This window comes from Astatotilapia calliptera, chromosome 5 (genome assembly GCF_964374335.1).
Source record: "Astatotilapia calliptera chromosome 5, fAstCal68.1, whole genome shotgun sequence".
Classification (NCBI taxonomy): Eukaryota; Metazoa; Chordata; class Actinopteri; order Cichliformes; family Cichlidae; genus Astatotilapia; species Astatotilapia calliptera.
Window position 1 is genome coordinate 22530612 of NC_137426.1, and position 27795 is coordinate 22558406.

Genomic DNA, 27795 nt, shown 5'->3' on the forward strand with positions numbered 1-27795 from the left:
TGGCTTATGGGCCCATGTGGAATAATAGCTTACATTTTTTTAAAGCAATGCTAAACTAGCAGAGGATTAGTTATATGTTTCAGTAATGGAAGCTTTGGGTGTTTTTCCTGTTTCACTTTAGTCTAATCCACCTGCAGATGCTAGGGGATAAAGTGGAAGCCAACAAGTATTGACACTGCTTTTTAGGCCTGCAACGTCCACAGTAATTACACTAATGCGGCACCCTCTCAGCAGGCTCATTTGTTTGGTTTCCATAGAGCTTACCAGATGGTCCCCTAAGTCCTGTGTTCTTCCATATTCATGAGATGAAGTTTGACCCTGTCACCTTAAGGGCTGACCTCTAACCTGGACTCTTGAGGACATCAATGGGATATGGAAGAGGGTTGGCACATCAACACCCACCCGCAGTCCCAGGGGTGAGTGGCCGACCCCGCTGACTGTAGGCAATGGAAATGCGTGAATACCAGTTTGAGCCCAAGCTAGGCGAGCCTTTACGTGGTTTCCCAGGCTTTGATGGGATGTCACATCTACAAGGGAACATCTGTCCCATCCACACGGAGCCCTGTAGGGGTGGAGGAGGCTTGATATGCAGACAAAGTCACGGAAAGCAGACTAATGGTGTCAGACCAAGCCATCCATGTACAAAAGTGTGCCATTGAACTCCTCGCAGGATGTTTTCGTGATCACGAACAAACCAAATCATCATGGGAATAAAGATAGCAACTGCAAATCGGTGACCTTCAAGACCGATCAACACAGTATGTGACCACTTGTCACTTTATCTATATAACCATGAGTTTGCGCTGTCTTTTTCCTTCCTTTCTATTTTAAAGGAAGCCATTACAAGGTTTTTTGTGCTAAGGAAACTGCTTATTAAAAAAGAACAAAGTGAGACTGCGGAGATAATCAAAATTCCATCGGGATGAGGGCTGAGTCACCAAATGACACAGCATGATTTCTTCCTGTCTCTGTACAATTACAGAGCAGATTCACAAGGAACATTTTTCAATTTCATGTATTTTAAACTCTTCTTCTTCTGAGCAAGCTGAGAAGGGTGACATGTCCAGTATAATTTGAATTGTGTTATTTCAATTACAGTTCTCCCATTGTTCCCGCAGCTTTACGAACGTGTTTGGTTTTTGAGTACCTCTTTAAGCTGTCACTTCTGAAATCTTCTCACTGTGGTGTTTGCAATAAAGAGACTGAAACAACAAGATGTGCGAATGTGAAATATTTTATTAGCTCAACGCTTCAGTCAAATGAAATGAGTGAAATGAAAGTGTAGCAGTTACAGAAGCATTTTATTACGTATTCAATAACATTCCGATGCTAAGTGATATGATTAGATGAGCATGTACGATGGTAATGTTTGCTTTTTTTTTCCTTCTTTAGTTGCTACGACGGCAAAAATATCAGCATGGTGGCTCTTTATTACTGATCTTATCTGGGCCTATTCGGCCACAGTAGTTTACAGGAGCTGTGTGACTGTGTGGTGGAGATGAGCCGGAGTGAAGATAACACTGCACATCCATCTGACTAATTGGCTCTACAGTGCAGACAGAGGAAAAAACTCTGATTTATGGGGCCTGAGGATGCAGTTTCTCCCTTTTAAAGTATCTGTCCTTCTCTATCAGCTTGCATTAAAGTTTAAATTCAGAGCCCATTTACCAATTAAAAAATTGTAATCCATGATCTCATTTACGGCATTCTGTGCGCTCCTCCTGTTTAATATACACCCCGTGATAGAGCCATCTATCTCACGGTAATTGTGGGCATTTTGTATTTTCTGTGTGTATTGTAAAGCAGAAGAGCAATAAAAATGTGTAACCCCGGGCGACACCACCTCTGACAGGCTAAAAGCCTTCAGAGGGGGTTTGTACAAAAGAAGATTCAACCATATAAGCCGATTATGTTCCCCCAGAGATGATCATGTAACATTTTATTTTGGGTAGCCACAAATTATTCGCCTATTATGTGCACAATGGCTTCTAATTAGCTATTCACTCATAATTTGTGGACTATCTCTTTCTATGGCGAGATTCTCTACAGGGTTTAACAGGGACATTGGTGGTTTTAGTGGCGCTTTCACAGAAATGGTGCCCCTAGGGTAATGTGACACACAGTGCTGACATAGTATGTCGTGCCACAGGAAAGACAGCCCTGTCTAGGCTTGTCCCAATGCACTGACACCATGGATACAGTACATGTCACCATTTCCAACATCACACTTGTCACATGATTCCTGCCACTGTTGATACGTCCTTCTCATGACAGCAACAGAGACTGCGGGAAAAGAAAGCTTCACACCAGTAGCTCAAAGTTGACACTCCGGATATCTGACCTTAACTGGGAGTTTAGTGAGCTTCACTGTTCGCTGCGTATTGTGACATACTAGAGAAGAAGACAACATAAAGGGGAATTTATTCAGTGCATTATTATTTAGAGAAATAACACTTATTTTCCTTTTTATGCAGAAAACACGATTTTAAACTGTTTTCACCAAATCTCTCAGTCTCCTACTCATCATAAACTTTTAGTCTAATATGGCTCTTTGGCCCATACTGCTGTACATTTATGGGCCATTTCATTAGGTATAAGTGTTCAACTGCTTGTTAACACAAATATCTAATCAACAAATCACATATCAGCACCTTGATGCATTTAGGAATGCAGACATGGTCAAGGTGACCTGCTGAAGTTCAAACCAAGCATCAGAATGAGGGGGGAAAAGGCATTTTTGACTTTGAATGTGTCATGGTTTTTGGTACCAGATGATAAACTGCTGATCTAAAGGAATTTTCCCACACAACCATCTTTAGTGTTCTGAGAATTGAGAAAATATCCAGTGAGTGGCAGTTTTCTGGTGAAAATAACTGCTGGCTATTCTCCTCTGACCTCCTGTTGATGCCAGAGGTCAGAGGAGAATGGCCAGACTGCCTCAAGCTGATAGGAAGGCAACAAACCTTAAAGCAGATGGGCTACAGCAGCAGAACATTACATCAGTTCATAGTTGTGTGAGCTAAGAACAGGAAACGGAAGCTACAGTTTACATTAGTTTGAAAAAAAAAATGGATAACAGAAAAATGTTGTTTGATCTGATGTGAGTCTTGATTTTTGCTTCAACACCACACGGACAGAATGGGCCGCTCAGTACTATCACATTCCAACATCTCCTTTGGGATGTGGTGGAATGGGAGACTGGCATCAGGGATGTGCGGCATAAAAAACTGTAGCAAAGATTAAATTCAAATAATTATTTGAAATGTAGGAAATACAGACTGGTTTAGCTCTGAGCTATTTACACAAGTACAATATGAAAAATGCTAGAAGCAGGGTAGCTCAAATTACTATACAATAGAAACCAATGAAGGATTATTTAACTGTTTAGAGCATCATGCATCTGTTCACTACAACATCCTATTATTTGGTGTAGAGCCACAGAAAATAACTGTTTTCCCTTCAAATTCATCTAAAATGAAGCAAATTACTCATAAAACTGATGTTATTTCATATGTTACAGTTGGAGACCACATGTTAATCTGTTAAAAAAATTATTGGATCATCAATTCATTTAAAAAAAAAAGGGTTTATAGTTCGCTCACTGGAGAGCACAGAACAAGCCCCCCACCCCTATCAGTCTGACAAATTGTTCTCAGTCTTCTGTTCTGAGTTTGATCTGATTTACACGAATGATCTCCTTGTTATAATTTCTCATATGTGCACTCATTCTCCCCAAATTTCTTAAAGACGAGTTGTCATGGACTGTGTTAAAGATTATTTCTGGATGTTTCTAGTTTCATGTCTGACAGGATAGAACAGTCTTCAAGTCTGATCCTCTGTAATGTCAAAAAAGAGGAAAGGTGGGCCTGCTCTAATGTATCCCTCACAGTATCTCTAAATTTCACAGTCAAATCCACTCTTTAATGGTCATGTTAGACTTCAAAATGTTAAGATGGTGACAGTAAAACATGATGTGGTGGCTCTGCTCATATTTTATATGCAGTCTTTATGAAATATAGTGAAAAATCAATAGAAAAACAACAGAAATAGTACAAATTCAAAAAACAAGTCTACCCACACTGCTGGCTTTAACATATTTATTTATATGTAAATTTTACATGCAATTTGTTACATAAGGTCAATATAAAATTTACATTTAATGGAATCTGTTGCACTCAGTTTATATCAAGCACATTTTTTTAAAGAGAAAAAAAACATTTGTCTAAATAAACAAATAAAAAGTTGCATTTCACTCAAAATTATTGCCTCATGTTTATTGAGGGTAAAAACATATTTTTTGATTTATTATTTTTATTGAATTTTGGGTTTAGCCCTCGGCTGAAATGTTTGTTGTCGAAAAGCAAAGGCATATTTTACACCTAAAAATGCCAGCGTTAAAGTAAATAAGATGTAATTTGAACTGTATTGGTGCTGGTGAGGGGATGTGAAATATAATAAAATATTTTTAAAAATCTCTAAAGGCTTAAAAAAGGAATTACTAAGACAATAGCATTGCAAAAGAAAATACTGACTGGTGTTGCTTATGTGCATCAGGTTCGCGTTCATAAACACTGTAGTCCTCTAATAGCAGACATGTAAGCTCCCTCAATCATTTAATGAAGAACCCTTGAACTGGCTGTGACTTTTTACTAATGCAGTCATTTGTGGCTTTCCTTATGACATTTAAGCTCTGACCAAGACTCATTTATCTCTTAAAGAGTTCAAGGACTAAACAGTCGATACCCTACAGATGGTTGGGGAACAGCGTAATCCGTGCAGCCACTCGAGGCTACCAATTCCAATTACCTGGAATAGGAGGCTTGGAGTAAATGGGGAGAAGCGCAAGGTAAAGAGGTGGCAAATGATCCCACAGCTGTAGGTACAGGAGACGCTGCATTAGTCTTTTAATGAAGCACTGAGAGGCTTTGCCCTGTGAAAGGTTTTTCTTTTGAGAGCGGAGTTGAAGCTGAGGGAAGTCACTCCGTGGCACTGAAAAGATCAAAACTGTGCCATCCAGCGTCACTGATATTGTATCATTTAATGACTAGACCAATAAGGAATTTTGACCTCTGACCTCACCCTGTAATGCATCTCCCATTTGACTGGCATGCCTCATTAAGCTCTGGAGTTGGTTTAATCAGTATAATGATAATAAAACCATCGGGGAAAACACGTGTACTTGTTTTGCATGTAATTTTAAGCCCAACAACCATTCTGCACTAATGTCATTAGTTTATCAGGGTGGATGCATTCATTATATTCTATTTTCAAATTAACCAGCACAACAAGTACTGCTTCAAAATCCCTCAGACTGCATGTAGTTCATTGCAAAATAATGTTTTATAAATGCATCCAGGTGTGTTTGCACCATACAAGGACTCGAGCACATATGTTTAGTTAAAAACTTACACACACACACCCTGAGGTGGTCTTGTAATAGTGAAAAGAGCAAACGGCCTGCCTGCCAATCATGGGGTTCCTGTGTGATGACTGATTGGTTCCACTCTCTGTGCCCACACCATCAGTCAGAGGGAGAAGGCACGGCCTTCATTAATATTAATTTATTTTTTCCTCTCATCTATATTCATACACTCATTCATATTCATCACTGGTTACACGCAGAGCAGATTAGAGAGCTTTGTGTGCATTTCGGCGGATCATTGTTTGAGAGCTGACAGTGGCTCCATAATGTAGTGGTTTACACGTTTGCCTAACCTGCGAAAGACCCCTGGTTCCATCCCAGGAGGAGCCAAACAAAAAAATCCCTCGGAAGGGCATCCAGCCTAAAAATCTTCCAAATCAAATATGTCGAGCTACCTGCTGCGCCGGGTATCTTGTGAATAAGGGAGCAGCTGAAAGTCGCTGTTGTTTGAGAGGACAAACATTGAGGATTTCTATAATCTTACTGGTGGAGTTTGAATTAAACTTCATCCTGAAAAGACTCTGGGCAGAATATCCTTTTTAAAGTGATTATACTGTTTTCCAGACAATTGGACTTCATAGCCAGAAAATTTATTAGATTATCCTCTTCGGGTTGGAGATGGAGAAAATGTAATAATTGTTGTGTGCGTGTGTGTATGTGTGTATTTTCAGATTTGAGTGTACTTCATTGCAACAACCAGGCCAGCAAAATAAATAAATAATAACAACAAAAACAATAACAAAAACTTTGCCTGTCTGCAGCAAATGGCAGACAGGCAAAGTTAACAGAAATTCAACTATAACTACAGCAGTCGTGTACATCACCAGTGCTTGTATGTGCTAATCAGCTCAGCATTAACATGTCATCTAATACTTAATTATTTTTACACGGAGAAGCTCCCACTTGTTTCACTGAGGATACAATATTAATTATTCACATCCTAATAATACATCAGTACAGTACCCTGTGACAGTAAACACCTGTCATCATTTATCTTGGGCTTGTGGGTGTAGTAATGATAGCTCCCATAAGTGACTTCACTCCGTGAGTGGAGGAGTTCTTCCTGTCACAGAAAGGACTGGACACGCTCTCGCTAATCATTCACTGTCACTCTCAGAGAATAATTCACTCAGCTATCAGACTGATTGATAACGCCACAGCCACAAAGAAAAAGCTGGATTCTTTACAGGTTGTCCAATTAATTTCCTTCTTTCATCATGCACTGTGTGTCTGTTTCCTCTACTGTTCCTTTGTTTCATTTGTATCCCATTTTCTTCGCCTTTCTCCTCCCGCTGCCACTACAAACAACCTCTTCTCCAATTTCCCCTCATGTCTTCCTCGTGTGCTATTCATTTTCACCCAATCAGCCTCTAATTGGCTGCTTCACACCAAGAGGATGGCAGAGATAGAGCAGTCGTTTGTACATGTACATCAGCAGACACGTGTTATGGTGGAGAGTAAACAGGAACATGGCTTGTAAAGCTTGCTAAATGCTAATGTGTGCATAATCCATTTTAATGATTTTTTTCCCTCCCTGTCCTTTTTTTTTTTTTTTGCTGTGACATTTATGAAAAACAAAACATGTTTGCTCCTAATAGCGCAGCACAAATTCTAGTTACCCATATGATTTACTATATTTCTCTAGTTTTTGCCTCCTAGCACTGGCTTCCCCTAGATGCAATTAAATTGTTACCTATGAAATAGTAGACTAGCGTATTTTAACCTTTTAACACAGAAGGCTGATGTCTTTGTTTCAAAGAAAAAGTTATCAAGACACTAGAGCCCTCTTCTTTCTCTACTCTAAACCCTTAGATAGTCGAGGGGACATTTTCATGCTATTTTGGCTGCGCTGACTAAACATAGCTCATATTTGCCAGAAGATATCTATTTTTTTTTTTTTTTACGATCGTTGTCTCAGGTTCCTTTTAGCTTAAAATGGCCACATTTTATTCACAGGCCAAAATGTCTCATTGAAAATAATTGAAAATGCACATTTTTAACCCCCATTTATCTCGACATCTACTACTAGTACTGCATTCCTTTATGTTAAGATTTTATTTTGGACTGCTCACCTTCAATTTTTAAGTTTTAATTTTTAAATTGGTTCACCAAGTGGCGCTACTTTTTTTTTTTTTTTACCATTTACAGACCAGCTGGAGTCCAACTCTGACTCATCTGATGGTGAGACTGGAAAGGAGATAGTTGAAGCAGTGACAGGATGGATGTCTCCATCTCCATGTTTTGGTCATCCCCATATTTTGGTTTTCCACAAAGACTGCAATGCTCCCCTACATCCCAGCAGCCAGAGGTTTGATCCCAGGACCTACACACTATGCCACCAGCTATGCACTGCTGCTAATTGATGAAATCCTGCAGGAAACTGTGGCCATGACAAGCCTGCATGGGAAACACTCAGTGGCCTATGTGGAAACAGAGGAACTGCAGTTTTGTGTAGAGATGCTCATTTTGTGTTTACAGGTCAAAAAAATAAGCAATTCAGATCTGCAGGGTGTTGCTGCAGGCTCCTCTCATCAGCAAATGTAAGGGCAGTGTGACTTTTGCATGGACAGTCTGTCCATTTGCGGCCTCTGTCCCACCTCAGCTGGTGTCCCTTATTCTTTAAAGGGTTAAAATCCAAAAAATATGATTAAATATAATTAGTCACTGATATTTATATTTCAGTCTGAAGTAGTTTTAAAAGATTGAGTCATTTAAACTGAAAAAAATATTACTCTATAATAGCAGTTTTTGGGAAGCTGTCGTTTTTTTGTCCTTAGGATGTTGAGTGAGACTTTCTTTTAAGTTGACATTACAGAAAAAATGAAAATCTATTTGTTTTTTCTGTTTTGTTGTTCTCTCCAGGTGCTCCGGCTTCCACCCACAGTTTGAAGACATGCAGTTAGTGGGGTTAGATTAATTGGTAACTCGAAATTGCCCATAGGTGTGAATGTGAGTGCGAATGGTTGTCTGTCTCTATGTGTTAGCCCTGCGACAGACTGGCGATCTGTCTAGAGTGTACCCTGCCTTAAGAAAGCTGGGATAGGCTCCAGGTGGAAGAGAATGGATATTTCAGGCTGAAGTAGTTTTAAAAGACTGAGTCATTTAAAGTAGAAAAAAATATTACTATATAATATTTTTACATTTTGTGGCATTTTGTGGCCTTACCATAAAAAGAGTCTTTTTTTTTGGTTTTTGTTTGTTTGTTTGTTTTTTAAAGAGGGTGATCTATGAGTTAAAGAAGCACCCCACTTGGGATGCTCAAATCCAGACTTCAAACCTTATTTATTCTTGTAGTCTTAGAGGTCTACATAACAGTTTCATGTATATATATGAGAGGAAAGTACATGCATTGCACTGTAGTTCTTAATGAGCTCCCTAATGATGCCTAATGAGTGGTTATCATCCTTAACATTATCGCATTGCTGTGCAGTACTGTGTGTTTATGAACTGCTCATCTCTATTTGGATGCAGTCTCTCTCCCCACTCCCACTGATGGTTGTTGAGTATACATGCATGAGAACACATTACAGTAAGAACATGTAGGCAACATGCGTCTTAAATGCTCTTCAAGATGAACATTTTCCTTACTTAATGACAGATTGTGAACATTTTGTGTTCTTCAATTAAACGAGAGTGAAATCACCCATTTCTTTTATTTTCTCTTCTTTAATTACAACCATGCCTTTAAATACTGTATAGAGTAATAATTCATTTTTGACCAACCCTGATTTGAGTTTGCTGAACATAGTGTACTCCTATAATACTGGGGGAGGCAGTGATAGATCTCCAAGCCTGAAGCAAGCAAGAAGCACAGAGACAGCTGCTCCTCTCATCGCTGCTCCTCTTGACAGTACTTTAAAAACCTCGTGCCATCTGTGTGAAATCTGTAGCTTAATATAGTTATAAATTCCTATCATGTAAAATTCTACAAAAAAAGTCCATTTATTCTCTTTAAGTGTTTGCAACACAAAGGGTCAACTCAGCAAAAGCCAAAATGAGCTTTTCTGCATACTCCCTAATGGAACAAAGGCAGAAACTTTAGTGCCCTTGAAATGAATTATTACAGTAGAACCTCACCTCTCTGTCACTACTTAAACCTTGCTTGCAGACAGGGTTTACTGGTGCAGATACAGTAGCTGTACTCCCATCCTTTCATCCACAGCATGCACAGAAGTTGCTCACTTTCAGTTGACTCAACCGTTTCTAACACTAAGGTGTAAATTTTCAGTGTAGTGAACACTACTCGTGGGAGGCAGTTTGCAATACACATTCATCCAGATAAATGATGTAATCATATTGTGCAAAATATATTGTGTAACTGCAGAGTATTGTGTCAAAATGATTGATTTTTGCATGACACATTGCCAGTAAGAACTGTGACAGAAGATTAACGGATTTTTGAAGCTGACCAAGGATTATTTAAAAGCATTTAAAGAGAAAAGACACTGAGCTAATCACTTGCTCTGTTTTCTTGTGTATTGGTTTCCTTTCCAACAAAATATTCATTTGAAATAATAGTGAGAAAAAAATATCCAGTGCGTCTTAATTGCCTCCAGTGTGCCGCAAAATAATACAAAACAAAAAAGGTAAATTGTTCCTGCTTGCTCAGCTTGTTTTGCTTTGTTCTTTGTTATTTTCTCATCTTAGCCCCCGTTTGCTCTGCAGCAGGAAGGATTTGATTAAAAACACAATCAGCAGGATGGCAGGCCCCGCGCCTTCTAATCAAACCATAATGGGAGTTTACCATGCATTATCTCTGACTGGGATTTAATGAGACTTTAGCAAGCATAATCGCAAAGTGAAATTTAATAGCAGCATCCAGAGGGCATTCGCTATCCCGTCTGCATCCCATCGCCGTGAACGAATGGGAGGAAACAACCGCGGGGGAAAGGTGAAGCGAAACTTGTCTTGGAAACATCCCGGCAACAGATGTTGAACCTCTGTTTTGTAGATGACTTTCCATCTAGTTGCCTTGCCCTTGAATGTGTGTTTGGAACATGAAGGTGTCTGGATGAGCAGAGAGAGGCTGTTCTTCAGCTACGGTAGTGCAAAGTGTTTGAGCCCCTGTGGCAGCGAGTGTCATCCCACTCAGATGTCCTTGAACAAAATTGAGAGTCCTGTGCAGCTCCGGTGGCAAAAAAAAAAAGTTGCTCAGACAGTGAAAAATTGTTTTGTTTTGGAAAACAACAAATGCAACACTCGAGCCTTTCCCATTCTTTGAGCTCCGCTGTGTTTGTGAACCTTTTTTTTTAAAGCTGTTACTACAGTAGATTTTGTAGTAAGCACATGTCAGCAGCGCACAAAAAAAGGCCACACGTTGGAGAACATGTGACAATAATGACCTTTGGAGTGAACAGCTCGAATGTGTGTTGATGCTTCTCTGATCAAAGCTGTGTCGGAAACATTGATGAATAATTGATTTTACTCTAATGGGCACATTTTTATTGTGTGTTTAATAATGGTGTGCATCATTATACTGTACTTTTGCATTGCAAAACATGCGCACGTGTGTGTCTATGCGCTGTTATTTTTCTGAATAAATCATGATGTTGTAAATTCAGAAGATGGGCAGCCCCAATTCCCCTTTCCATGTTTCCTGCAAGTGTCCATGTTACGGTATATTCAGAGGACTCTGCTGCGTATTAAAATGGCAGGAATGTCATCACCTCAGCATGTCAGCCTGTCCATAGCTTCACCGCTAACATTATTTCTGCAAAACTAATTAGCAATATCATATCATCATCCACAATCCCTAGAATGCATGACAGGCAACCAGGAGGGGAGTGTGAATCTATTAATATTTATGGATCCATTTAGTAGTGAACAGGAAAAAAACAGACAAAATTAGCAAGTCTAATGCTTTGCACTGCGAAGGGGTGGAAATTGATATACTATGCACTATCCAAATCATTGGTGGAGCGCTGCCATCAGGGTTGATTATAGGGCTGAGGGGTTCTACATTTACCTTGTGCTGTACTCCGCATTCAGAATAGGATGTGCCTTATGAAGCTGTATAAACTACAGATGGCTGGGGCATCTGCATTATGGCATTTGTCTCTTTCTCTCCTTCTCCTCCTGTCTCATTCTCCATCCTACCAACTTTTAATGAGTCTGTGTACGGCGGTGATTAGATTTAATGAGGTGCCAACAACCTTGGATTGACTCAGCTGAGCTGCAACGCTCTCATTTATTTGTGATAGACCACAGCCAAACCTTGGACCGTATGACAGAAGCCCCATGCAAGAAAAGACAGGATTAAAGCTTTCAAAGTGTGTTTGCTTCCCTTTGACTTCAAGCCCTGTGTAATTGGTAGGAATGCCAAGTCTTGTCTGGAAGATTTAAAGGGAGAGACTTTCACATTAGCATCTGTAATCAAATTTTGTTCTTTTATGTTACCAGGAATTAGACCATCTCAAAGATATCAAAGATGACTTTGAAGATGGGAAAGAGCTATCTGGGGAAATCCAGGGACAAGTCAAGAAGAAACAGAGTTTCTGATCTATTATAGCCAGCGCATGCAGATGGTGTATTCATTTTTTGATTTGTTGTACATTCATTTTATGGTTTTGCTTTGAATTTAATTGGCCGATTATCACATTTTTTTAACTCAAAGAACACACAAGCAACACTAAAACACCTCCAGTGGAAACACTGAATAAACTTAACAAAGAAGCTACACCCTACCTAACAGGCTGTCATGCTCATCAAATTGGTGTAGTGCAGTTTCAAGGGAATGGTGGAGTCATAATGCCTTGTCACGCCGACTATTCAGACAAGCTGCTTTCGTCTCTCTGCGCTCAACAAACCAGTGCTTGTCAAGCCATAGGCTGGTATGTCTGGTGCTGCCTATCCACCAGTAATGAGCTACTTTTGCGAAGCAGCTCCAAGTCTATGTTTCGAGGGGGAGGTACACTCAGGCACACACACACACTCCATACACAGTGTTGCCATGATCCCTCTGTCCTTGATCTGGGTCATGCTCTCAGCAGCTGAGAACAGCTCTCATTAGTGTGTGTGTGTTTGTGTGTGTGTGTGTGTGTGTGTGTGTGTGTGTGTGTGTGTGTGTGTAGGTGAGAGAGAGAGAGAGAGAGAGAGAGAGAGAGAGAGAGAGAGAGAGAGAGAGAGAGCACTCATCGTGTGCTAGTTACCTGCGAACACCAGAATGAAAGCACCAAAAATGAGGCTCCCCTGATGTGAAATTCATCTGGTTTTACTGACAAGCAGTAGGGATGGAAGCATCACAGATAATGAATAATAACACAAGGTATAATGCTGCAATATGATGAATTCTCCAGAAAAAACATGCAGGCTTTTCTGTTTTGGATTGCTTACTGTAAGCACAGCCCAATGCATTTGTCCCATTACACACCATGTAGCTTTGTATCACATTCATAATGTTTTTCTTGGGTAGATAAAAGTAAAATCTAAAACTTAATAGAAATGCTCCATAAACTTCCCACATTTACCATTTACAGTGTTCCATTAAAACCAATAAACCACAGAAATGTGGAGCAAAACCTTAATGATGAAACTGCTGGATTTAATGATCAATAAACGTGCTGCGCCGAAAACTAATGTCTTTTTATCGTCCTCTCGACAGCATTAAAAAAGGGGTGTAAAATGTGGACTAGCATTGCAGTGACCTGCCGGTGACCTGCTGTAAACTTAGTCTAAATCTTGTTTTTCCAATAAACATGGGACTAAAATAATGACGTGCATTTTTTAAATGAAAGCTCATTTGAAAAACTTGTTTTTTCTTTGTTTCGGTGGTTTTAACCTGGACACATTTATGGGATTAAAATGCATGTTTGACATGTAAATACACTGCTCAAGAAAATTTAAGGCTAGCTTAAAGAATAGCTTTTTAGCATCAAGTCAGTCAGAGATATTGATCTGGTCAGTATTTGAGTGACTGCAATGACATTTCAGTAAAATAGACCGGCTTGCCTCATCTTTTCTTTCACTTCAGTTTTTTGTCTTTGGATTTAGCCCTCTGTTGATTAATCCTTTAAATTTCTATCAAGCAAAGTGGCATCAGTTTGTTCCTCACACAATACCCAGTGCACATCAGTATATATGCATTTTGAAAGCGTTTCCTTTAATTATTTTGAGCAGTGAATATCTCGTTGTAGCATTTTTTGAATGTTTAAGTAGACCTACAGTAGGTGATCTGATTTTTGCACCACCATCAGATGAAGGTTTTCCTGGGAGAAATCTCAAATATTTTAATAACTTGATCAACCGTTTCTCTCACATGTCACATGAAGCAGAGCCTCGGAGAAATATGTTGGATCCATGTGAACAGATTGCTAGGAATAATGTACACTCATAATTGTATGAGTTTATTGATCCCCTGCTTTTAGTCCTAGCAGCAGTAAGATGTCCAAGAACTAGATGGATGAGATTTTTTTTCCCAGCAGCCATTTAGACAAGAAATATCTGGTAAACCCAGGTGCTTCATAGCACATAAATTTAATGCTCTGTACCCACTGAACACCTGTGTTTACCTGCTATTTCATGGCAAAGTGGCTGCTGTGAAATAGGCCTGTCTGGAGATTAGTACTGACCTCCTCGGATGAACGCTGGACCTTTGTGCTATTTGAAGATCAATTCTTTGAAAATTATGTTTTAAATCTCCTTAACTGTAGAAAATGATAACAAGGTTACATGCAGAACCAAAAAGGGTTAACATTGCAATCTTATACATGAGCACATCGGCACTTAGGTCTCTTGAAAATGAGATCGCACTTAATGAATTTCTCAAGAGACCACCCTCAAAAAGGTACAATGGTGGATGTTTTTAAACACAATCTATGCAGGTTAGGAATATTTTTTCATTGGTAAGCATCTGCCTGAGGTTGAAGAAGGGCAGTAATTGTGAGGGTGGAAGATAGCGATATAAAATGATCTCAGGTTGTCAGACCGTGAGGGAAATGTATCACAAGGGGATGAGAGCATGCCCTCTAATGCCAAGTGCAGGCAGTCTTTCACTGCAAGCCACAACGATACCAAATCCTTCCCCTCGTTTTTTTTTTTTTATCAGTTTGGGAGGAAACTCTTAGCATCGCATTACATCCTTTAATTCCTTTGTTAGCTAAATCGCTTTTCCATCCTCTCTTCTTAAGAGGACACTCATCTTTCTTCCTGACTTATTCCTTAGGATGCAAACCATTACTCCTAATTCTGCCAGCTAAGAGATCACAGGTCACAAGAGAGGCAATGAAGAACACAGCAGGACTGAGATATGAACCTACAGGCCTACATCAGCAGATATTGAGACTATATTAGAAAATTTTAGCTTATGTGTATCATGGCAAACCTTACAAGAGGTCTTAATGGTGTCAAAAAATGTTCAAAGAGATTTTCAAAGAGCCAGAATCATTTCAAAAAGGCCAACACAGGCTGTCCTTGCTGCCATGTCCTTGCAGAAGCAGTCAAACCAACTGATTAATGATCCAGGAGTAAGAAACACACACAGAGGCAAGCAGGTACTTTGGGAATCAATTCATCACACTTTATTTTGTGTGACCCCAGCTGATGTACTGGCTAGAGAGCAGCACAATACATTCTCAGCACAAACGCAGCAGTGCAATATAGAACACATAAACCTTCGCTCACGCACGGCAGTGTTATTGGATGATGAAACCCACTGATAAGATCTCAAAACAATCATTTCTACCTGGATTTTATTGGAGTGAGTACATCTTAATAGAGAATGGGGGAAAATAAGAAAGCGCGTGTGTGTGTGTGTGTGTGTGTGTGTGTGTGTGTGTGTGTGTGTGTGTGTGTGTGTGTGTGTGTGTGTGTGTGTGTGTGTGTGTGAAATTATCAGCAGAGCCATCCTTTCTCCGTTGCTTACATTTCCCTATTTACACTCAATAAAGCATCAAACTGCAGCACAACACAGTGAAGGACAGGTTTGGGTTGCCCCGTGCTATGATTAGATTTACTGAGGATGCTAATTTGAGAGGGTGCCAGAGAGGTCACTAGGCCATTCCCCTAAAGACTTCCAGATGCTGGTTGAACTGGTCAGCACTTTCTTTGGCTGTAAGAAGTTGCTTTTCACACCAACCAACCAGAGCCTGCTGCAGCATTTCCACGCGCGCTCCCTGAAAACGTACAATCTGAAAGAATCACGTCACATCAATATTAATAGATGCAGAAAATGCATGGCAACAACATGAATTCAGCAAACCAATCCACTGTGGAAAGACACGTGAAAGTGTGGAATGCAGTTATTTATTGTGGACTTTACCTCCTGCTTAGCCACTCCAGAAGTGTGCTCAAACTCAGTCTCTGCTGCTTTCTTCACTTCTTCCATCTGATGAATATGAAGCGCATGTTATTATCATTAAGTCTACATCAGAAAGCCCACAACAAATGCTGTTTCCTCTTACTAACAGATACGTTGCTGACACCTGCTGGTTACAAGAAAATGTGCAGATCTGACCATGCTTTTAAAGTATGGGTGCAGACACTCACAGCAGCCTTCTTTACAGGTTTCGCCTTCTCTACGTTCCTTTGGGCATTCTCTAACTCCACTAGTTTGCAGGTTCTCCTGAAGAGCATCTCCTTTATTGGACATAATAATTGTGTTACACGCTGAACAATTTAGTCACATTATTCACTCCAAACATGTTGCATCTAACCAGAAATCTAAGATTCAATATAGGAAGGAAGGCAGCATGTATACGATGAGCATGAAATGATTGCAGAACTAGAAAACACACCCTTTCCGCCTCCTGATAACGTGACTCGAGGTCCAGGCCCAGTCCAAGAGTGTTCACGTTGTTCTCAGCAACACTCGTCATATTTTTCTGCCCACACACAAACACACGATGCGGCAAAGCACAAGTGCACTGCTGTTTGTGATGCTATTAGAAAAAACAAACAGCTTACCTTTATAGATTCAAACACTTCTGATAATTTCACACAAACCCTGTAAGAAAAGACACATATATACATGTATGCAGCTTTATCACAACTTATATGAATCATTCAGATGCTTTTCCTTTGAATACACATGATAATGGTGTGAGTCCAGTACTAATGTTTTTTTTCCAACCTAGAGAAAGCCTGTTTGTCAGGATCCTCGCCTGGTTCCACGCAGAGATGCAGAGCAGTTGAGAAGTGTCCACAGGCCACTGCTATTTCTGCAAGCAAACAGAGCACTCTAATACAACACATTGGATGAATTCAGCTGACACTGAGCCCCAAAAACATGTGTACATAACACCATAATTATCATCTGCTGAATCTGATCACACAAATCTTAAACAACATCGACGGATCAATTCTTTTTCTGTGCTTTCACACTTATATAATTTTCTTACTTTGCTCTGTTGCCACCACATCTAGGAATTTCTGCAAGAAGAAGGGAAATGTTTGGAAATCAAACTAAGAAAAGGAGACGACGACGACAAATAAACAGACCGAGAAGCAATAGGTGACCGTCTCACCTCAGCTGCAGTCTTGGTGCAGCCGGTTAGAACGAGGTTATGATCCCGTTCATTCTGAAAGAACTCATCCACATCCTGCAGACACGTTGATAACAGCATTAACCCCCCACTTTCTCTGGACACATTCTGCCTATATATGAGTCCCAGATGCGTACCTTATGGCCTTCTTTTCTCATCTCCTCCACAGCTTGACTCAGTCTGTTGAAAATGTTCTTCTTTACTTTCTGTCTGCCTGGAGGCTGAATGTAAGGACATAATAAAAGCTTAAATCATTTATCATTACACAGAATATCATAACATATCACAGCAAATGGCATTTTGTTATAAATGTCCATTGAAATATGCTGGTAAAATGTACAAGCTGAAAACTATTAAAGCTTAATAAAATAAACGTTTGGCCAGAATTCGACACACAGGAAACAAACGTATCATCGAGATGTAACACACGCAACACTGACTTTATATATTTCAAGATACTACGTTCCTTCTACATGTGTCTGTACAAGTCTTGTGCTGACCCTCATTTCCTGATATTTTGTGTCCAAGTAGCCAGACTTTCTTGTCATTTTTAAGGTTGTCCTAAGCAATAGTTCTCCAGGCTTTCTGAAAATCTTTGAAAGTTTTTCTTTGGGCACTGGTTGCTTTTTCACTCATTTTCAGTACAGTCCTTGTACCTGACCATATTAAGCCACTTATGAGTGGCCTATGAATAATTCAAGCATAAAAAGAGCACCTAATTCGAGGGTTGAACCAGTGTTGGGGCTACTTGTGACAAAAACACGTCATTTGTTTCCACTTCTTCAGCTGAATTAATGAAAAATATCCAAAGATAACAGTCTGACAGGCCACAGTGGCAACAGTTCTTATAAAGTGAATGTCTATAGCCAATGTAAAACATGTAAAACAAGGTGGAACAAAAGGAGGGCAACATCCAAAGAAGAGCTTTAAATGTCTTTAAAGAAATCTGGACAACTGAACACTACTTGAAGAAATGATAAGAAAGCTTATCTAAGAGAGTTCAGGCTGTGTTGAAGACTAAAGGTTCTCATATCAAATAGTGACTATCAATCTTTTTAGAATTGCACAAACTCTGCTTTGGCTTTATAGACTGTATTTCCATGTATGTTTGTGCATTTGTATGACAATTTTCTACCTTCTTTACACTACAAGCCACACTGACCACAGTTACAGTGCTTCTTATTGTATATGCAGTGCTATCAGCATCACACACATCTAACCACTGACCTGATTATTAGACACCCTGCTCTAACCCAAACAACCACCTTCTTGTAACAAGAACTGTATGCTGGCTATTTACAGGGTGATATCTGACTGATGTGAATTCATCAGTAGAGGTTACATACGCAAACTCTCACCCTTTTAAAAAACTTTTCTTTTGTGGATACAATCTCATTTGGAAGGCCATATATATTTATATATAAAGAGCCGAATGAATGAGTACTGTCACATGGATCTCTATCACGTTGGTGAAAGTTTAACCATTTATTGTCAGTCTCCCGCATCACAAGGTTTCACGTGACAACCTGTTGTAACATGAGATTCTAGCTCTAAAGTTGAAGCTTGGCAAAGCTGCCAAAAAGCTGTTTCTGTTCACTTACATCCGAGCTGGTCAGAAAGACCTCCACGGCTTTATTTTTGCTGAGTATGCTGTGTGCAGCAACCTGCTGCAGGAACGTTTCTAATGCTTTACAGTAGGGCTGACACTCTCCTAAAGCAAGGAAACCTGCAAGCAAACTATTGACATTTTAACCACACCACTTCACATCACATTTGACACTGTACATCAGAACTGGGAAGTGTTTGTCTTTGTGCACAGGCAGTCTTCAGATGTACTCACCAAGCTGTTTTATAGATCTGGGAGATGCATTCACCTGGGGCTTTGCAGGAAGAGGAGGGAACTTGAAAAAGAAGACAATATTATTTTATACAAAATTTTTTATCCCATTATTTGTCTCTTAAAACATGTCTTAAATACGAGCTTGTGAACGTTTCGTGCATTTTAAAGTTACTCTGTGCTTAGATCCGTTGTGATATGCAAACTCTATGCACTATATCAGATATTACACAATGTGCTTGTGTAATACATTACAAGGAACATCAACACACACTGTCATAGTAGGAAATAACATAAAAAAAATACACCCTGATGGTGTACTGTTGACTTTCTTTGAAAAAAGTAGTCCCTACATTGTTTACTTAATTCCCCACAGTACTGGGGCAGCTGGCAAAAATAGCAACGATAAAATCAGTTGATTACAAAAGAGGAGGACACAGGAAGGAAAAGCAGGAAGGACTTTAAACCACAAAAGCAGTACAATCATAGCAAGAAGAAAGTACGCTCTTTTAATTCTTTACATACCAGGACACAATAAAAGTCATCTGGTCCTTGGCAGGTTTAAATAATTTAACTTTAAACTCATCATTATCATTATTTAAACACAACCTCAAATACACAACAATACATGACATATTACACTGTGTCTTTATTCATTTAACCTTTGTGTGGTGTTCATGTTTTGGCTACTCAGCCCATGTTTGTGGGTCTGGGTGAATCCAGCGCATTTTGGGGGTTTTGAATCTATGCAGCCATAGAACTTTGTGTACAAATACTTAACAGATGTTCACTTTATCCCAGTTCCAAGAAATTCATCAGAATTGCATCAGCAATAGTGGTTGCTCATCAGTCTGGGAAGGGTTATGAGGCTACTACCAGAGAATTTGAAGTTCATCTTTTTTTCTGTGAGAAAGCTTATTGACAAGTTCAAGCCATCTGCCAATATTCCCAGGAGTGGGCATCCCACCCAGCCCACCAGGGCTGACTGCAATCTATGGAAAAATCTCAAGAGCTAGCCTTTTAAATGTTAAAGGTCAGGAGTAAATTTAGAAAAAGACTCAACAAATATGGGTTGTTTGGAAAGTTTGCAAGGAGAAAGCCTCTTCTCGCACAGCTTAGCATTGTTGCATTAGTACAAATCACAAGACTTTGGGAACAATATCCTTCAGACAGACAAGGCCACAGTGGAGATGTTTGGCCATAATGTGCAGTGCCACATTTGGACAAATAAAATCAAACACAGCATATCAAGACAAACACCTCCTAACAACTGCTAAACATGGTGGTGGAGGAGAGATGCTTTTTGTACACCAAAGAATTCTAGAGTCAGATGTGAGGCCATCTGTCCAACAGCTAAAAATGCCCCAAACTGGGTCCTACAACAGGACAATGATCCTGAGCACAGAAGCAAATCTGTGACAGAAGGGCTAAAAAGGAAAAGAAAGAAAAGATGTTACAACGACCCAAAGTCCAGACATCAGCCTGACCTAAATGCTGTGGTGGGACCTTAAAAGAGCTGTGCATAAATGAATGCCTAAAAATCTTGATGAAATTACATTATAAAGAAGAATGGGTCTACATTTCTCCACAATAATGTAAAAGACTGACAAAGTCTTACAGAAAAACATTATTCCAAATTATTCCTGCCAAAAGGTGGTTCTACAAGCTATATAATCAACAGTTGTACTTAGTTTTTCTCACACTGCTTCTGCTTGGCAGAGTTTTTGTTACATAAATGATGTCATTCTGTAATATGTCATGTGCTATTGTTCATGTGAGGTTGTACCTACCTGATTGAAGAACTTCTAAGGACTGGATAATTTATTATATCCTGACATTCAAATACAAGAACTTAAAGAGGGTTTACTTTTTTTTTTTTAACCACGACTGTTTCTTGGATAGAAACACCACACAAATTCAACATTTGTGGCACTAAAGCCACCAGTACTCCAGCCCTGACCCTGTTACTGTCAAATAAGCACATGCAAGCTACATTAAAGAATAACAAGTACTGACTATGACTCCCTGTATTCCTGGCACATCCCCCTGAGAGAACAAGTGCTGCTGCAGCCATTCAAAATCCTCATAGGTCCGGTCCACATGGTATTCCCCTGTACCAGAGAGCTGGAACAGAAAGGAAAGACAACCAACTACTTTTGGAAAATCATAATTCAAATAAATAAGCTGACAGATTCTATGGTTCTTGTGTCATTTGCCTGGATCTAACCAGATGACAGTCTAATGAATCTCACCTTTTGAGATACGATGATAAAGGTGAGAGTGTCCCCGTCTTTCAACACCTCTGTAACTTTGATGCTGTCGTCATGGACACTCAGAACAGATGCAGTTTCTTTCACTTCTTCCTGCAATTAAAAAAACAAAGCGGTCAAAAGCAGTACAGCACAGCAGAAGCAGTCTAATGGTATCTGTACAGGCTGAGATTAAAGTCGCTTTCATGCTCAAACTAAATTTAAAGGGAGAAAAAAAAATGTAATTCAGCACACACTGTACTCATGTCTGCGAGGAGTAAACGCCTGTCACATGACACTCAGAGGCTTACAAATCCTGCAAAATCTACAGGCGTACTCACCATCATTGTCAGCTTTGCAAACTAGCAGTCTGTCTTTTATCTGCCTTTGTGGTTTGTCCTTTTAGCGTGATAAAAGTACATAAAACTGGAAAGAGCTCTTGCCTGTTGCCTTTTAGTCTGCTCGAGCTCCAAGTGTTGAGAATGCACAGGATATCCTTTGGGTCAAAGTGCACAATGGTCCCATGAGAAATGGAGTAAAACTGTGCCAAATCTAAAGTGCTGGCGCAAGGAAAAAGATGAGTAAATGGCGTGTGAGTAACTCTGGACCTTCGACACACCCACACAGGAAAAGTGGCATAACGGCTCAGTCGGTTATCTAGCAGCCAGCCTTACAACCCCACAGCTGCTGAATTTATAAGTGAGACCATAAAAGGGGGAAGAATGTAAACAGGTTCAAAGGGTCTGTTTAGGTGATTTTTTTTACATAATGAATACAAGAAACAGATACTGAGAGAGCATTTTAGACAGAATACTTTATTATTGATAAAAGAAAACATGCTAAAAGGTAACAGTCATTCCAAGCACAGGGAGAAAAAAACTTTTAGAAGTAGTACTCTTCTTCATATTCATCTGGATCTCCAAAATAAAAGCTAAATCTTTCCCCTTCAAAACTGTAGTGATCATAACGACCATCCTCCTCATCCTCTTCCTGGTGAAAGCGCCACTGTCCACCAAAGAGACTGTCATCAAAGTCGTGGAAGAAGTCTGGGAAGCTGAAGTGGAAGCTTGTCTGATACTCATCCTCAGGCTTGAGTAGGTCCTCATTTTTCAGGAAAGCTCCGTGGCCCACATGGTCATACGCCCTCCTTTGCTCCTTGTTTGAGAGGACTCTGTAGGCTAAGGAAACACAGTTAGAGGGGAAAAGGTCAACTTTGGTGATGGAGGGGTGTGGTTGCAAACAAGCAACCACAACGCCTCGGCACCTTGCAGTCACTGACTCAATTATGAACTAGTCTGTGTACCAAAGTCCTCTAGAGTCAAATAGTAAAGCTAAAGCTGCCCAGACACCAACCTGTGTGAAATGTTAGAGAGTAGTGAGCTACATTTAACTAAACTAGCAGCTTAACTTCATTTTGCAAGAGCCAGCTGGCCTCCAGTTATTTACATCTTTTTTTTTTTTTTGATGGGAATAGCAAGTACATTTTTGCACTTTTGCCAGGAAGAACAGCGGTTTTTTTAATCAGGGGAATTTTTTTTCTGAAATCACACATTCCTTTAGTTTTTAACATAATTTTTAATTTAATTTTAACTATTTTCAAACCTTTTTTCTGAGTAGTTTCAGTTAACTAAACTCCATTTTGTGGCTTTGTTGTTCCTCAGCTTCTTCCAGAGTGAAGTAATTTTCAGTTTACTACAAAATATTATACTAATGATAATGATGATAATAGTAATAAAACTCCTCACTTATTTACACTGTAAAATGTAAACGTTTCCGTGTGTCGGATGAAGCATCCTTTCATCCTTTACCTTCAGCAATCTCCCTGAAGGTCTTCTCAGCATCTGCGCTCTTGTTCTTATCAGGGTGGTACTTCACGGCCAGTTTTCGGAAAGACTTTTTTATCTCGCTGTCCGTTGCTGTTGGCTCAACATGAAGAGTGTCGTAGTAATTTCTGTTTATCACTTCGGACAGGGCTTCAGATAGACAGAGCAGCAGAAGCATGCAGAGTCGCAGCCAGTAGGAAGCACCTTGCGCTGCCATGTTGAGGAGCGCCCCAGCACAGAGAGCGTGAGGAGGAACTCAAAACAAACGTCGTCATGTGCACAACAGTTTATCTGGAAGTGTGGCAGACCTTGTGGTTTAGCGTCTCATTTTCATATCCACACAACGCCGTAAAGTCTCCAGTCAGCACTGCTTGTAGTAAAAGTACACCAAAAGTATCAGTTGTTGGTGTATTTACGACAATTTCTATGGAGCTTACGACAAAAACTGTGATACACGGGCACGAAAGAAAAAGTGACCTCGTTCACAGACTGTGCAAGACTCCGTGAATCCAACTTTACGTCGTGCACGAAATTATTTCGTGGTTTTAAAAATGAACAAATTGTGAACACGCTAAGGTGGTGTTCCGCATTTCCACCAATAGAGGGCAGAAAATCCCAATCAGCGAAAAAATAAGGAAGACGCCGGCGCTCTTCTTCGTTGGTATTGAAAGCTGCATTAAGAAATGTGGTAAACAGCACCAGGGCCTCGAGGAACCGCTAAAATAAAGCAAGTTTTTTGCTTTTGTTAGCAGCGGTGTCTGTTGACTCAGTTAGAGGAAGTTGTTTCTTCGTGGAAGCTTCTCAGCTGTACTTTGGAACCTTCTCTATCCTTCGATTTGGTAAGACTGCAGTAGTACCCAGTTAGCTAGATGTTCGCTAGCCATTAGCTACCCAGGGTAGACGACGGTTTCGTAGTAACATTTAGGCTAACTTATTCTGGAATATAATATAATACGACAGAGTATGCATTATTTACTGGTTGAAATCCGTTGCATTCAATTTAGTTGATGTTTTGTAGTGTTTTACCAAAGAACCATGTAAACAGAAGCAGGGCTATTTATTGTTTACGATGTGTTGTCACGTGCTAAATTTCTGTCCTTACCTTGTCTAAGGTAATCATATACATGTCCTGTTGTCTTACATGCCGATATTCAAATCTCCCGTTTTAGTTCTATCGCCAGTATCTCATGCTGGGTTCGTGTTTTTGTCTTGCAGGTAATTAAACAGCAGATTGCAATACTTCGAGTGTGAAGAAACAATTAATGACTACTTCTGTGTATGTGAATGTTTGCCAGCTCACATTTGCCAGTCCCAAACACACATGAGTGCTCCTTTCTCCTTGAGCTGGGCCGAGCGCCATGCCTGACCGGGACAGTTCCTACCTGTCAGGTGGTGGTGGGAGTGGTGGTAGTCTGGGTGAAGAAGGGGGACCCGGGTCTGGTTTGGCAGGGAGTGCAGCAGAGGGCAGAGGAGGTTCGGGAAGTAGTGTCGGAGGAAGCGTCTCTGGCTCTGGGGGTATGGGTGGAGGAGGAGCGCTCGGAAATGGCAACAGCTATGGGAACGGTGGAGGCCAAGGTGCGGGACTGGCCTTGGATGGCGTCTGCCGGGACTTCATACGCAATGTTTGCAAGAGAGGAAAGCGCTGTCGCTTCAGACACCCAGACTTTAACGAGGTACCAGACTTGGGAGTGCAGAAGAACGAATTCATCTTTTGTCACGATCATCAAAATAAGGAGTGCATGCGCTCCAACTGTCGCTTTGTCCACGGATCCAAAGAGGATGAGGACTATTACAAGAAGACGGGAGAGTTACCTCTCAGACTAAGAGGGAAAGTTGCTGCACGGCTAGGCCTCTCCCCCATGGATCTCCCCCATAGCCGTGGTGAGGTTCCCATCTGTAGAGACTTCCTGAAAGGAGAGTGCCAGAGGGGCAATAAATGTAAATTTCGCCATGTCAAAAAAGACTGTGAATATGAACCAACCAGGGTTGGAGTGGGTGGCGTTATGGGGCCAGGTGTCAGTGGCATTGTGAATGCTGTAGGAGGCATGGGTGGAGGAGGAGGTGCTTGCGGAGGAATGCAGGGACTTGTGGGAGGTGGCGCAGGGGGTGGAGGTAATATGATGGGGACCGGCTGCCCTGGCTTGGGTGGTTGCAGAGATCCAGGTATCTCAGGTCTTGGAGGAGTAGGAGGAAGTGGAATGAGTGGGTGTCTGTCCATAAGTTCATCTGGACAGCGACGTTATGACAGGAGCACATGCTCAATGTTTGATCCTCTGGTTGAAAGTGGTCTGTTTGATGCTGGTTGCCTGGAGACCTCTATGGACCACACCACTTTACAGTTAAAGAGGCGACGGTTGGAGGGGCTGCGTCTGACAGATGGGAGTGGAGGTGGGCTCTACGAGTTGGGAGTTCAAGCCACCTTGCCGCCTCGTCCTCTGGAGTACAGATTTCTAGAGGAAGAAAATTCCCTGCTAAGGAAGAGAGTGGAAGAATTGAAAAAGCAGGTAGGTATAAGAATCATAATATGACTTCCTGGGAATGGAGTCATGCCACTGATGCAGAATGTAAATGGCTTCAGTCATTTTTTTTTTTTTTTTACTGAGATACATGCAAAACAAGCATTGCCAAATTCCAACTAAACGGAAACTTTATCGAGGTGTTTTATGACACATCCTGGAAAGATTTTTCAACATGACAGGTTCAAAGAAAACGCCGATCCAAACAGCATCTCAGCGGTATATCCAAAAATCCACCAGAATGTTCGTCCCATGTTTGTTAGAAGTGTGATTAGGTGTCTGCTGACAGACTTGTATATTAAAATCCCAGCGATCAACAGTTTACATTAACATTACAATAAATTTTTAAATATAAGGTGAAAGGAGTTGGTGACAAAGGGGGACTTTATTTCATGTAGTTACAATTAAGCAAACTTTGCTGATCTAAACAAAGAGTCATCCAGGAACCTATTTATGTGTTGCTTCTTTGGAGGATGCTAATGACACATTTTTGTGTTGCTGGGCTTTTTTTCAACATTTAGATCCCATCATATCAGATGGGATCGAAATGTTGGAAAAGAACCCAGCAACACACTGTTAAAATGGTCAATGTTATTAGTAAGAACTGAGATCATCTGATGTCCAAAAGCACAGAGTTTAGACTGCTGTAAATGCTCTGCCTATTGAGTAGAATGGTGGACTTGAAGGGGAATGAGCTGAAATTGTTACTGAAGAGTTAATATGAAGTGAAGCTGTGCAGGAGTAAATGGGGAAGAATTTGTTTCCCCTTTAGTCACCTGACAAAAAGGCCCACTGGATGTTTTGGGGGTAAAAGGAAAAGACACTCTGTAACATCATGAGACACGCAAACACTCAGATTCTGCCGTTTTTAGCCTTCTGTCTCTGTGATAAGTTAACACGAAGTGTAAGACTACTTGTAAATGATTTCCTTTATATCTTTGCGTATTTCAAATATTTAATGTCTGTGTTTCCTGTCATGAACTTTCTGCCTGTTTATACTAAACTCTTTCTTATGTGTTTTTCAGGTTTCCAATCTCATTGCCACAAATGAGGTTCTCCTGGAGCAGAACGCCCAGTTCCGAAGCCAAGCCAAAGTGATGACACTGTCTTCAACTCCCGCACCCACTGAGCAGAATCTGGCGCCCCCCGTAGGTTCAGTGAGTTCCTACAACCATAGCATCGCCCAGACTCACACCACCTTGAGCAGTGCTCCATTACAGGCTCGGCCAGTCACCCAGCAAGACCTTGTAGCTCCCGCTGGTGCCCCTGCAGCCCCCCAAACCAATGCAGCCCCACCCACAGCTCCTCCACCACACCTCAATCCTGAGATAACCCCCCTCTCAGCCGCCCTCGCACAGACCATTGCCCAGGGAATGGCACCCCCTGTTTCTATGGCGCCAGTGGCAGTATCTGTGGCACCTGTGGCAGTGTCCATGACTCAGCCGATTCCCGGGATCACTATGAGTCACGCCACCACCCCAATGGTGTCGTACCCAATTGCAAGTCAAAGCATGAGGATCACAACCCTGCCACACTGAATGATTGCAGGGGCTGCAATACCAATGAGTCGAACTGGAAATGTACTTGAACTTTAATGGGTTTTGAATTTTTACACAGATGGATTTTTTTTTCTGTGTATGAGACTCAGAAGACGTTTGAACAAAGAGAGATGTGTGATAGAGACACTTCGTTTTCTCCACCAGGGGTCAGGATAAATGCTTATCCTTCCCTAAATCAGAACTTTGTTCTATGGCAACGTTACAAATGTTGAGGGTTTTGGGGGGTTTTTTGTTTTGTTTTCGCAGATTGACTGACACAATCCCTGGCAAAGGTCTTTGTACCAAAGGGATCTTTTCATACACACATACACTAAAAATGACAAGACTTAAAACTCATGCCGTCATCTGTGGTGTGTGAAATGTGAATCGTTTTGGCAAAGCTGCAGCGTTGTCCATCTAAAGACATTGGAAACAGTTTGTTTTTTTGTTTTGATTGTTCTGGTGTAAATTAATTTTGGTACTTTGCACATTTGAAACAAAACCAACAAAAAAAAAGAATTACAACCACTCAACAGTGAATCCTGTGTTTTCTGTCTTTTTACAGTTGCTTTTTTATGTTTACATATGTCATAAATGGATATATTTTCATGTTGAAGTGATATGAGTGCTCATGTTTATATCCTGTTGGTCTAGTTGTTTGGGAGGAGTCATGCTGTGTAAACTAGAGCTTAATCTCTGTTTAGTAACTTCATGTGCGTGTGGCTCTTTAAACAGCTAAAGTATCTGGCGTTGACTTCACACTCTGGGGCCTGGTGGGAGCGCTTCAAGTTGTATTTAGTTACTGTCAGTTTAGTATTTATGTAATCACGGCAAAGCAAATATTTCTGAAAACAATTAATTCAAAACCAGATATTGCACCTTCATACTAAACATGGTGCAACCAAAACATATTCTTTAATCAGAGCATTATTT

General features: G+C 40.6%; 3 protein-coding genes across 4 annotated transcripts; 1 reads left to right on the forward strand and 2 right to left on the reverse strand.

The window, feature by feature from the left end:
- Window positions 1-14911: 14911 nt before the first annotated feature.
- On the reverse strand, window positions 14912-21495 carry LOC113021713 (sorting nexin-5). Of its 2 annotated transcripts, none has more exons than XM_026166424.2 (14): window positions 21327-21495; window positions 20989-21099; window positions 20753-20860; window positions 18740-18800; window positions 18501-18625; window positions 17037-17120; window positions 16882-16956; window positions 16756-16786; window positions 16488-16575; window positions 16322-16361; window positions 16153-16239; window positions 15905-15994; window positions 15678-15743; window positions 14912-15546 (listed from the first exon to the last, which is right to left on the reverse strand). In XM_026166424.2, the coding sequence occupies exons 1-14, from the start codon at window positions 21330-21332 to the stop codon at window positions 15409-15411; spliced, it is 1110 nt and encodes a 369-aa protein (XP_026022209.1). In that variant the 5' UTR covers window positions 21333-21495; the 3' UTR covers window positions 14912-15408. The 2 variants fall into 2 exon arrangements, with proteins under 2 accessions (XP_026022209.1, XP_026022211.1); XM_026166426.2 differs by having other exon boundaries at window positions 18501-18636; window positions 21327-21413.
- A 286-nt stretch (window positions 21496-21781) lies between these two features.
- LOC113022585 (dnaJ homolog subfamily B member 9-like) lies at window positions 21782-23493 on the reverse strand. The gene is made up of 2 exons (XM_026168128.2): window positions 22794-23493; window positions 21782-22163 (listed from the first exon to the last, which is right to left on the reverse strand). Exons 1-2 carry the CDS (start codon window positions 23023-23025, stop codon window positions 21868-21870), a joined length of 528 nt encoding a protein of 175 aa, XP_026023913.1. The 5' UTR covers window positions 23026-23493; the 3' UTR covers window positions 21782-21867.
- A 17-nt stretch (window positions 23494-23510) lies between these two features.
- On the forward strand, window positions 23511-27395 carry zc3h10 (zinc finger CCCH-type containing 10). Its single transcript, XM_026168127.2, has 3 exons — window positions 23511-23647; window positions 24024-25312; window positions 26350-27395. The coding sequence occupies exons 2-3, from the start codon at window positions 24167-24169 to the stop codon at window positions 26860-26862; spliced, it is 1659 nt and encodes a 552-aa protein (XP_026023912.1). The 5' UTR covers window positions 23511-23647; window positions 24024-24166; the 3' UTR covers window positions 26863-27395.
- The last annotated feature ends 400 nt before the right edge of the window (window positions 27396-27795 follow it).